General features: G+C 38.0%; 1 protein-coding gene across 1 annotated transcript in view; it reads left to right on the plus strand.

Annotated features, from left to right (window-relative positions):
• LOC144960071 (membrane metallo-endopeptidase-like 1) overlaps window positions 1-11743 on the plus strand; it is a 25502-nt gene extending 13759 nt beyond the window's left edge. Inside the window, exons 7-10 of the mRNA XM_078893022.1 lie at window positions 6613-6671; window positions 9022-9073; window positions 11072-11139; window positions 11664-11743. Coding sequence (XP_078749148.1) covers window positions 6613-6671; window positions 9022-9073; window positions 11072-11139; window positions 11664-11743 — 259 coding nt within the window. The remainder of the gene's footprint in view (window positions 1-6612; window positions 6672-9021; window positions 9074-11071; window positions 11140-11663) is intronic.
• Window positions 11744-12500: the final 757 nt, after the last annotated feature.

The following is a 12500-nucleotide window of genomic DNA, read 5'->3' on the forward strand; positions in this document are numbered from 1 at the left end:
TGCATAGAACGCAATGATGATGCTGATGTGTGCATAATAGAACGCAATGATAATGTTTATGTGTGCATAGAACGCAATGATAATGCTGATGTGTGCATAGAACGCAATGATGATGCTGATGTGTGCATAGAACGTAATGATGATGCTGATGTGTGCATAGAACGCAATGATGATGCTGATGTGTGCATAATAGAAAGAATGATAATGTATTATGTGTGCATAGAACGTAATGATAATGTGATGTGTGCATAGAACGCAATGATGATGTGATGTGTGCATAGAACGCACTGATGATGCTGATGTGTGCATAGAACACAATGATGATGTTGATGTGTGCATAGAACGTAATGATAATGCTGATGTGTGCATAGGCCGCAATGATAATGCTGATGTGTGCATAGAACGCAATGATGATGCTGATGTGTGCATAATAGAACGCAATAGAACGTAATGATAATGCTGATGTGTGCATAGAACGCAATGATGATGCTGATGTGTGCATAGAACGAATGATGATGCTGATGTGTGCATAGAACGCAATGATATGTATGTGTGCATAGAACGTCACTGATAATGCTGATGTGTGCATAGAACCAATGATGATGCTGATGTGTGCATAGAACGTAATGATATGCTGATGTGTGCATAGAACGCAATGATAATGCTGATGTGTGCATAGAACGCAATGATGATGCTGATGTGTGCATAATAGAACGCAATGATAATGTTTATGTGTGCATAGAACGTAATGATAATGCTGATGTGTGCATAGAACACAATGATAATGTGTATGTGTGCATAGAACGCAATGATGATGCTGATGTGTGCATAGAACGTAACGATAATGTGTATGTGTGCATAGAACGCATGATGATGTGATGTGTGCATAGAACGCAATGATGATGCTGATGTGTAGCATGATAAGTTAGTGAATAATGATAATGTGATGTGTGCATAGAACGCAATGATGATGCTGATGTGTGCATAGAAGCAATGATAATGTGTATGTGTGCATAGAACGTAATGATAATGCTGATGTGTGCATAGAACGCAATGATGATGCTGATGTGTGCATAGAACGCACTGATGATGCTGATGTGTGCATAGAACACAATGATGATGTTGATGTGTGCATAGAACGTAATGATAATGCTGATGTGTGCATATAGAACGCAATGATAATGTGATTTTGTGCATAGAACGTAATGATGATGCTGATGTGTGCATAGAAGCAATGATGATGCTGATGTGTGCATAGAACGCAATGATAATGCTGATGTGTGCATAGAACGTAATGATAATGCTGATGTGTGCATAGAACGCAATGATGATGCTGATGTGTGCATAGAACGCAATGATGATGCTGATGTGTGCATAGAACACAATGATGATGCTGATGTGTGCATAGAACGTAATGATAATGCTGATGTGTGCATAGAACGCAATGATGATGCTGATGTGTGCATAGAACGCAATGATAATGCTGATGTGTGCATAGAACGAATGATAATGTGATGTGTGCATAGAACGCAATGATATGCTGATGTGTGCATAGAACGCAATGATAATGCTGATGTGTGCATAGAACGAATGATAATGCTGATGTGTGCATAGAACGCAATGATAATGCTGATGTGTGCATAGAACGCAATGATGATGCTGATGTGTGCATAGAACACAATGATATGTGATGTGTGCATAGAACGCAATGATGATGTGATGTGTGCATAGAAAACGTAATGTATGCAGAACGCAATATATGCTGATGTGTGCATAGAACGCAATGATAATGCTGATGTGTGCATAGAACGTAAGTAATGTGATGTGTGCATAGAACGCAATGATATGCTGATGTGTGCATAGAAAAGATATAAAAAGTCATAGAACGCAATGAGATGCTGATGTGTGCATAGAACGCAATGATGATGCTGATGTGTGATTAGAACGCAATGATATGCTGATGTGTGCATAGAACGCAATGATAATGCTGATGTGTGCATAATAGAACGCAATGATATGTTTATGTGTTCATAGAACGTAACGATAATGCTGATGTGTGCATAGAACGCAATGATGATGCTGATCTGTGCATAGAACGCAATGATGATGCTGATGTGTGCATATAACGCAATGATAATGCTGATGTGTGAATAGAACGTAATGATAATGCTGATGTGTGCATAGAACGCAATGATGATGCTGATGTGTGCATAGAACGCAATGATGATGCTGATGTGTTCATAGAACACAATGATAATGTGTATGTGTGCATAGAACGCAAATGTCATTGATACGTAGAATGTGTGTGCTAGAACGCAATGATGATGCTGATGTGTGCATAGTGATATGCTATGTGTCATGACTAACGTATGGTGTGTGCATAGAACGCAATGATGATGCTGATGTGTGCATAGAACACAATGATAATGTTTATGTGTGCATAGAACGCAATGATAATGTGATGTTGATTGTGCATAGAACGCAATGATGATGCTGATGTGTGCATAGAACGCAATGATGATGCTGATGTGTGCATAGAACGCAATGATATGTTGATGTGTGCATAGAACGAATGATATGCTGATGTGTGCATAAACGAATGATAATGTGATGTGTGCATAGAACGCAATGATGATGCTGATGTGTGCATAGAACGCAATGAATAATGCTGATGTGTGCATAGAACGTAACGATAATGTGTATGTGTGCATAGAACGCAATGATGATGCTGATGTGTGCATAGAACGTAACGATAATGTGTATGTGTGCATAGAACGCAATGATGATGCTGATGTGTGCATAGAACGCAATGATAATGCTGATGTGTGCAATAGAACGCAATGATGATGCTGATGTGTGCATAGAACGCAATGATAATGCTGATGTGTGCATAGAACCAATGATAATGCTGATGTGTGCATAGAACGCAATGATAATGTCTGATGTGTGCATAGAACGCAATGATAATGCTGATGTGTGCATAGAACGCAATAGATATGATGAGGCTGATGTGTGTGCATAGAACGCAATGATAATGCTGATGTGTGCATAGAACGCAATGATGATGCTGATGTGGATAAGAACTAATGATGAATGCTGATGTGTGCATAGAACGCAATGAAATGATGTATGTGTGCATAGAACGTAACGATAATGTGTATGTGTGCATAGAACGCAATGATGATGCTGATGTGTGCATAGAACGCAATGATAATGCTGATGTGTGCATAGAACGTAACGATAATGTGTATGTGTGCATAGAACGCAATGATGATGCTGATGTGTGGGGGGGGGGGGGGGGGGGGGGGGGGGGGGGGGGGGGGGGGGGGGGGGGGGGGGGGGGGAAAAAAAAAAAAAAAAAAAAAAAAAAAAAAAAAAAAAAAAAAAAAAAAAAAAAAAAAAAAAAAAAAAAAAAAAGAACGCAATGATAATGCTGATGTGTGCAATAGAACGCAATGATAATGCTGATGTGTGCATAGAACGTAATGATGATGCTGATGTGTGCATAGAACGCAATGATAATGCTGATGTGTGCATAGAACGCAATGATAATGCTGATGTGTGCATAGAACGCAATGATTATGCTGATGTGTGCATTAGAAACGCAATGATAATGTTTATGTGTGCATAGAACGAATGATAATGCTGATGTGTGCATAGAACACAATGAATATGCTGATGTGTGCATAGAACGCAATGATGATGCTGATGTGTGCATAGAACGCAATGATAATGCTGATGTGTGCATAGAACGCATGATAATGCTGATGTGTGCATAGAACGCAATGATGAGCTGATGTGTGCATAGAACGTAATGATGATGCTGATGTGTGCATAGAACGCAATGATGATGCTGATGTGTGCATAATAGAAAGCAATGATAATGTTTATGTGTGCATAGAACGTAATGATAATGTTGATGTGTGCATAGAACGCAATGATAATGCTGATGTGTGCATAGAACGCAATGATAATGCTGATGTGTGCATAGAACGCAATGATGATGCTGATGTGTGCATAGAACACAATGATAATGCTGATGTGTGCATAGAACACAATGATAATGCTGATGTGTTCATAGAACGCAATGATAATGCTGATGTGTGCATAGAACACAATGATGATGCTGATGTGTGCATAGAACGCAATGATAATGCTGATTTGTGCAGAGAACGCAATGAAAAAAAAACGATCTTTTATATAGCGCAATATCCACTAAACGTGCTCAAGGCGCTTTAAAAAGGGTCCCTGACCAACAGCAACACATAACATATAGAACGAGACATGGCGCCTATTAGGCGATATTACAATTTTTTAGACGGAGACAATGTTGTTTACGGCCAGGTACTCATTTTACACCTGAGTACGGTGAGAGCATGTGAGTAAAGAGCCTTTTCCAAGGACTCAACTACGTGCCGAGAGCAGCTCGAACCCAGGGCTTTCCGATCTGAAAGCAAGTGTCATACCACAAGACAACATAGCCACACAATGAGCATGTTGATGTTTGCTTGGGTCCCAATAAAAATGTTACTGCTCTGTCAGAGTCCAATGACCTTATTTTTATCTTTGCTTAGAAAAATACAAGTGACCTTTGCTTAGAGGGCAAGGAAATATTGAGCGTTGCTTGGATGTATTGAAAATTTTGACCTTTGGCTAGAAGGCAAGGAAAATGTTGAGCGTTGCTTGGATGTATCGAAAATTTTGACCTTTGGCTAGAAGGCAAGGAAAATATTGAGCATTGCTTGGATGTATCGAAAATTTTGACCTTTGGCTAGAAGGCAAGGAAAATGTTGAGCATTGCTTGGATTTATCGAAAATTTTGACCGTTGGCTAGAAGGCAAGGAAAATGTTGAGCGTTGCTTGGATTTATCGAAAATTTTGACCTTTGGCTAGAAGGCAAGGAAAATGTTGAGCATTGCTTATAAGCATCAAGAATGTTGACCTTTGCTTGAAAATCTTAATGTTTGAAGTCAAAGAAAATTGCGAACAAATGACTCACTGAATGAAATCAATATTGTGTCCTGTTAATTGATGTTACAATTTGAATGTATATTATAGTAAAAACAAAAACCCCACAATTCTCTGGTTTATTTTGATTGTTTTAGTTAGGATCCAATAAGGCCTTTTAGGTAACTTATTTTAAAATCTACCATATTTAGATATTTAAATGTGAAATCTTTTTTCGGCATTTGGTACAGATTAGCGGAAGAGTAGCGTCCCTTGATTGGAAGTCACGAGCTGAAAAGTTATTAGAGGGAGAACGTTATGTTGGTTGTGCGGCATGAGACACTTCACCGAAAGCGAGGACGAAAGAGACACATGAGCAAAACCATTTCGACGTTCTCTCTGTAAGGTGACGTCCAATCAAGGGACGCTACTCTTCCACTAATCGCATTCCCTATAGCATATCAGACCTGCCTAGTACTACGAAAAAAGTCATAGAAATACAAATTTTAGCTCGAGCTACAGTAAAAAAAAAAAATTAAAAATTGAGCTTTATATAGCGCAATATCCACTAATTGTGCTCAAAACGCTTTACAAGGGGTCACTGGTCAACAGTAACATTTAACATGTAGGACAGGACATGACGCCTGTTAGGCGATATTACAATTTTTCGGACAAAGACAACGCTGTTAACGGCCAGGTACTCATTTTACACCTGAGTACGTTGAGAGAATGTGAGTAAAGAGCCTTTTCCAAGGACTCAACTATGCGCCGAGCGCGAGGCTCGAACCCAGGACCTTCCGATCCGAAAGCGAGTGTCATACCACTAGACCACATAACCGCACATAACCGTACTGTTGGCACCTCTTTGACTCAATAGGTCTTGGTGAAAAGGAAAGTTCAGTTCCTTGGATTGTTTTAAAAGGACTTTGGAGCATTTTTGGAACATGCTAAGGGCAAATAAGTCATTTCTTAACTCTCTCCTTACCAGCTAATTTTAGAATTTCCCCCGAAAATTCACTCCCACCCACCACAAAAACCGACTTTTCTTCCTCAAACGAAAAGGTAACAACGATCTCTACAACACAGTGTTTAGTATTTAGAGCTGTCATCAAAGCATTTCTTTAAATTTTGTGATTTACAAGAGAAATCAGAATAAGAAAGTGGTTGGTAGCGTCGTAACGAATGTGACGAGTTCCCTGTTGTTGGTAAGGAGAGGGTTAAGTTATTTAAAGTGACGTTTTCTTTTTTTTCCCTTTAGAAACGATGTATTTTTGAAATATCAAGTAGGCAGCTTTTGGGTATGGAGAAGTGCCAGATGTAAAGAGAGAATAATAATAATATCGCGGTCTCAGAGCCAAACTTGGTATCCAACTGAACACCGAGCAGAAACTAGTAAAGAGCCTTTTCCAAGGACTCAACTCAGCACCGAGCGAGGCTCGAACCCAGGACCTTCCGATTGAAAGTGTATGTCTATACCACTAGACCGCTTATATATATGTAAACCATTTCTCGTGGCTTAGGATTCCACTTAAAGTGCTTTGAGAACGTTTAGCGGATATTGCGCTTTATAAAAGTTTGTTGTTGTTTTGTTGTGTTTTTTTCCCCTTCCCCCAAAAAGTGTTTATCTATCAATTAATTCACTGTGAACTGTTTCAATTACCGCAGGTGGCTAAAATCAATGACAGGTCTAGAAGTCTACACACGTCCTGATTTTAATGATATAGGTAAGTAATGTTTGAAAAGTCTTCACACGTCATGATTCAATGATATAAGTAAATACAGATTGAAATTAATTGAAGTTAATAAATAGAGATTGAAAAAGTCTACACATCATGATTTCAATGGCATAAATACTTATTGAAAAAGTCGACGCATGTCATGATTCAATGATATAAGTAAATAGAGATTGAAAAAGTCTACACACGTCATGATTTAAATATAATAAGTAAATAGAGATTGGAAAAAAACCTACATCTGTCATGATTTGAAAAAAGTCCAATTACGTCATGATTTCAATAGCATAGATAAATACAGATTGAAAAAGTCTACACATGTCATGATTTTATCAAAATAGGTAAATAACGATTGGAAAAGTCTACACATGTCATGATTTTAACAAAATAGGTAAATAACGATTGGAAAAGTCTACACATGTCATGATTTTATCAAAATAGGTAAATAACGATTGGAAAAGTCTACGCACGTCACGATTACAATAAGGTCTACAAATGTCATGATACGGGCAGTGTGGCTCAGTGGTACGGTCTTTGATTCGTACCCGAAAGGTAATGAGTTCGATCACCCATCGCTGCACTGTGTGACCTAAAGCAAGTCACCTCACCCCAGCTTATTTGCAGCGCTGCATTGCGGCTGATGCCTGGGTTATTCCAGTCTTCCCTTGGAATAAACCCTTGAGATAATTTTCCCCAATGGGATGAATAATGGGAATTTAATTATCAATTTCAATGCTTATGTGAATTTGAGGTTGGAAAGTCTACACACGTCACAATTTCAATGTCAAAGATAGAGATTGAAAAGGCTACACAAGTCCTGATTTCAACCACAAAGATAAATAGAGAGTGAAAAGGATATACAATGTCAACTTATAGAGATTGAAAAAGCTTTACGTGTCATGTTTTCAATGAAATAAGTAAATGGTGATTGAAAAGTTTACACACGTCATTTTTTAAATGACAAAGATAAATAGAGATTGAAAAGTCTACTCTTCTTCTTCCATTAAGGCCAAATCTTCAGGCTGAAGATTATATGGCTATGGCCGTCTTTTCAGTAACAGTGTTTTTTTTTAGGAAAGCAGGGAGCGATTTCTTTGAAGTCATCATTTAAAAGGGCTTGTCTACAAGTGTTTGGTAGGGAGTTCCAAAGTCGGATGGTGGACGAGAAGAAAGAGTAAAGATGATGGTTCGTTCTTGAGTGGGAGATTTCAAAATTAAATGATGATTTTCTTGTTTTGTTGTTGTTCCATTTCAAATGGCTAGTTGGAATTTCGAGTTTTCTGTTTTGTGCTTTGTGGAATACGAGGAGTTTGTTGATGGAACGTGTTTCAAGTAGCGTTTCCTTTGGAGATCGTTCATGAGCTGAGTTACGCTCATATCCTGCTCATAGTTTCCACTGTCAAACCTGGCTACCCGACGTTGGACTTTTTCTAGCTTGTTGATTTCTTGTGATGTGTGTGGGCCCCACACTGAGCTGCTATATTCCAGTATGGTCATCATGATTTTAAGACATGGGTAAATAAAGATTGTATATACGGACTCTTTTAATGTTCATTATTTCATGTTGACTCGTGGTCATTCATGACTTGTTATAATGTCTTACATGCGTCTTGTTTCTTCCAAAATATTTAACTCTCCTTATCAGTCAATTTCAGGATTTTCCCCAAAACTCTACACTCAACTAACACCAAAAAAAATTGTTTATCATTCATTCACAATAGCAGTAAAGTCTTGCGATAAATAATTTCTGTAGCAAAACATGCTCTACAATATACTCTTCGGATTTACAAGAGAAATTTGAACAAGAAAAATGTTGGTTGTATCGTCGTAACGAAGGTGACGATTTTCCTATAGTTGGTAAGGAGAGGGTTAAACCCCAGTCCTTGGCTTGAGACCCACTGAAAACCGCTTCGACCACAATTTAATAAATGTGGTAGCCCATAAAAATCTCAAACTTTTGCAATCATTGGAAATGCCAATATATATGCGATTATCTAATGTGCGACTATGTGGTCTAGTGGTATGACACTCGCTTTCGGATCGGAAGGTCCTGGGTTCGAGCCTCGCACCCGGCGCATAGTAGAGTCCTTGGAAAAGGCTCGTTACTCACATTCTCTCACCGTACTCAGGTGTAAAATGAGTACCTGACCTTTAACAGCGTTGTCTTTGTCCAAAAAAGTGTAATATCGCCTAACAGGCGTTATGTCCCGTCGTACATGTTAAATGTTGCTGTTGACCTGGGACCCCTTGTAAAGCGCTTTGAGCACATTTAGTGGATGTTGCGCTACATAAAGCTCATTTTTAAAAAAAATCTAACTGAAGTTACTTTATCTTTTTTCAGTTATGCCACTTGGAATACTACAAACTCCATTTTATCACGAGGACTACCCAGGGTAAATATCATGAACCATCCTATCATCGTGTGTCATCAGCAGGTCAATGGTATGGTGTCTTGTCTGGTAAAATCAAGCAATGTTAAGCATTGTCAGTGACAGGATGGGTGATACAAATCTAGACCAACGATATATTCTTGGGGAAATTAAGCATTAAGCATTACCCAACTAAACAGGAAGAAAATTGTAAAAATGCAAATAATAATTTAACAAGGAAGTCTAGCAAGAAACTCGAACTGCATGAAATGGAAAGTTTGTTCCGTATCGCCTGCTGAGGGGAACAAATGAAGCATCGTGAAGGGCACTAAATATGGTGTATTTTGTAGAAATACGCCATATTGATATTCATAATTTATATTTATATACTCACTCATTTATTTATAAATTAATTTAAGGGATACCCAAAATGTCATAGAATGGCTAGTAATGCAGTTATGTGATGTAGTGATACAACATTCGCTTTCGGATAGGAGGGTCCAGGGTTCGAGCCCCGCTCTGCGCATAGTTGAGTCCTTGGAAAAGGCTCTTTACTCACATTCTCTCACCATACTCAGGTGTAAATGAGTACCTGGCCATTGTCTATGTCTGAAAAAAATTGGAACGTCGCCTGACAGACGTCATGTTTCGTTCTACATGTTACGTGTTGTTGTTTGTCAGGGACCCTTTATGAAGAGCTTTGAGCACGTTTAGTGGATATTGCACTATATAAAAGCTCAATTTTCTTTTTATTAATACTCCCTTTATAGTGCTCGTAAATGAAATATTACACATCTACAAAGAAGGCATGACACTGGGGTGCAAAACATAGTTAGTCCTACTATTCTTGCTCTTCTTTCTAAAAACAAATCAAAAATATAATAACAGTTATATAGCGCATTTATACGGAATTATTATTCTTAATTGTGTTTGTAATGCGTCTGTAATTCTCCATATGAAATTGTATTTTAAATTCATACATTAAAAGTTGTCTTTTGGACGTCCTTTTCGTAGTAGCATACTTACAATGTTCGCATCCTGTAGCCAGGTATTCATTCAGAAGTGAGTGATGCGAAGAAGAGCGTTAAGTTCCTTACTCATGGACAAAACGCTGGAACGCACTTATTTTTTAAAAAATGGTACCCACTCAGGCTCAAGCTGTGTTCAAAAGTGATTTTGTTTCAAGACAAAATACTGTACACGTTGACCGACTCCTACTCCTACTACTACTACTACTACTACTACTACTACTACTACTACTAGTTCTACTACTACTACTACTACTACTACTACTACTACTACTAATACTACTACTACTACTACTACTACTACTACTACTACTACTACTACTACTACTACTACTACTACTACTACTACTACTACTACTACTACTATCTACTACTACTACTACTACTACTACTACTACTACTACTACTACTACTACTACTACTACTACTACTACTACTACTACTACTACTACTACTACTACTACTACTACTACTACTACTACTACTTCTACTACTACTACTACTACTACTACTACTACTACTACTACTACTACTCTACTCTGCTACTACTACTACTACTACTACTACTACTACTATACTACTACTACTACTACTACTATACTACTACTACTACTACTACTTACTACTACTTCTACTACTGCTACTACTACTACTACTACTACTACTACTACTACTACTACTACTACTACTTATATTACTACTACTACTACTACTACTGCTGCTACTGCTACTACTACTACTACTACTACTACTACTACTACTACTATTACTACTACTACTACTACTACAACTACTACTACTACTACTACTACTACTACTACTACTACTACTGCTACTACTGCTACTACTACTACTACTACTACTACTACTACTACTACTACTACTACTACTACTACTACTATTACTACTTCAACTACTATCACTACTACCAATGGATTTGGCACACAACCCACTGAATAAATACCTTTAAAGCACCCATTAACTTTCTCTACAGATATATAAGATATGCAGCATTGGGTCATATCATTGCCTCTCAGATTGTACACACATTGGATTCAATAGGTATGACATTGATATTTTTATTGTGTTTTATATTTTACTAGAATAAAAAAGCAATCTCAAAACCGGGAGACTGATCAAACCACCAATGTGACCCATTGTCCATCCCTGCCAACCCTTCCACTTTTGGCGGAATCATTCCTATTTTCACTCTTTCTTTTTGTACTATTCCGCCATTGTCTCTAAAATTCCGATTTACAAAAAGCGATGATAATGCTAAGAATAAAAAAGAGGAAAAAAAAGGGCGGGGGGTGAAAGAGGTGAAATTCCTATTTTTTGTCCTAAACTCCATTTTTTGTCTCAAATTCCTATTTTTTTGTCTCAAATTCCTATTTTTGTCTCAACTTCCTTTTTTTTGTCTCAAATTCCTTTTTTTGTCTCAAATTCCTATTTTTTTGTCTCAAATTCCTATTTTTTTTGGTCTCAAATTCCTATTTTATTTGTCTCAAATTCCTATTTTTTGTCTCAAATTCCTATTTTTTTGGTCTCAAATTCCTATTTTTTTTGTCTCAAATTCCTATTTTTAGGCGTCCTGATTCCACATTCGGAATGTGAAATCCGACGAAACCCAACAAAGGTATGGGAAGTAGGCAGCAGTGGGAAGTGAACCAGGTACTCAGGGATTTGTACACCAATGGGGGATTGAACCTGGGACTGGGAGGAGGAGGGTGTTTCTTTTTTACGAAACCCGCCGTTCACTCCCCATTGGTGTACACTTTTCTGAGTTCCAGGTTCGCTCCTCACTGCTGCCTACTTCCCATAACTTTGTCAGGTGTCGTCGGGTTTCCTAAAAAAAAGAAACACCCTTTAAATGCTGGTGATATGGGATAAAGCTAATAAAAAATGTGTGTCTTTTATTATTAAAGTTTTTAAAAATGTCACTCATTATATTAAAAGCTTTGTTAAAATCACTTTAAAACGTGCATCGACAAAGGTTTTAATATAATTCATGAAATACAAACCGCAATGCAAGACACTCATTGATTATTGTTTGCTGTTTACTTCAAATTTTATAAGACTTCCATTTTCTTCCAGGACAATTTCGCGACATGGATGGGCGAATCGATGAATGGTTGTCACCCCGTGACCAGTATAATTTAAACGATCAATACCGGTGTTATACAACACAATTTTCCAAGATGAAACTCCAAGGTAGGAATTCAGAGGTAAGCTTCGTGGGCTTGTGGTATGACACTTGGTTTTGGACCGGTGGGTCTCGGGTTCAACCTCGCTCTGTCCTGTGCAACGTTGAGTCCTTGGAAAATGATGTTAACTCTTTTTATCTCCCCGTACTCAGGCATCATTTCCATTCCTACCTTGATGTATGCTGTTGGCTAAGTACCCCTTACATAAGAAATAGTAGC

The sequence above is a fragment of the Berghia stephanieae genome, chromosome 14 (assembly GCF_034508935.2).
Source record: "Berghia stephanieae isolate SIO BIC M18660-M18661 chromosome 14, UCSD_Bste_1.3, whole genome shotgun sequence".
Classification (NCBI taxonomy): Eukaryota; Metazoa; Mollusca; class Gastropoda; order Nudibranchia; family Aeolidiidae; genus Berghia; species Berghia stephanieae.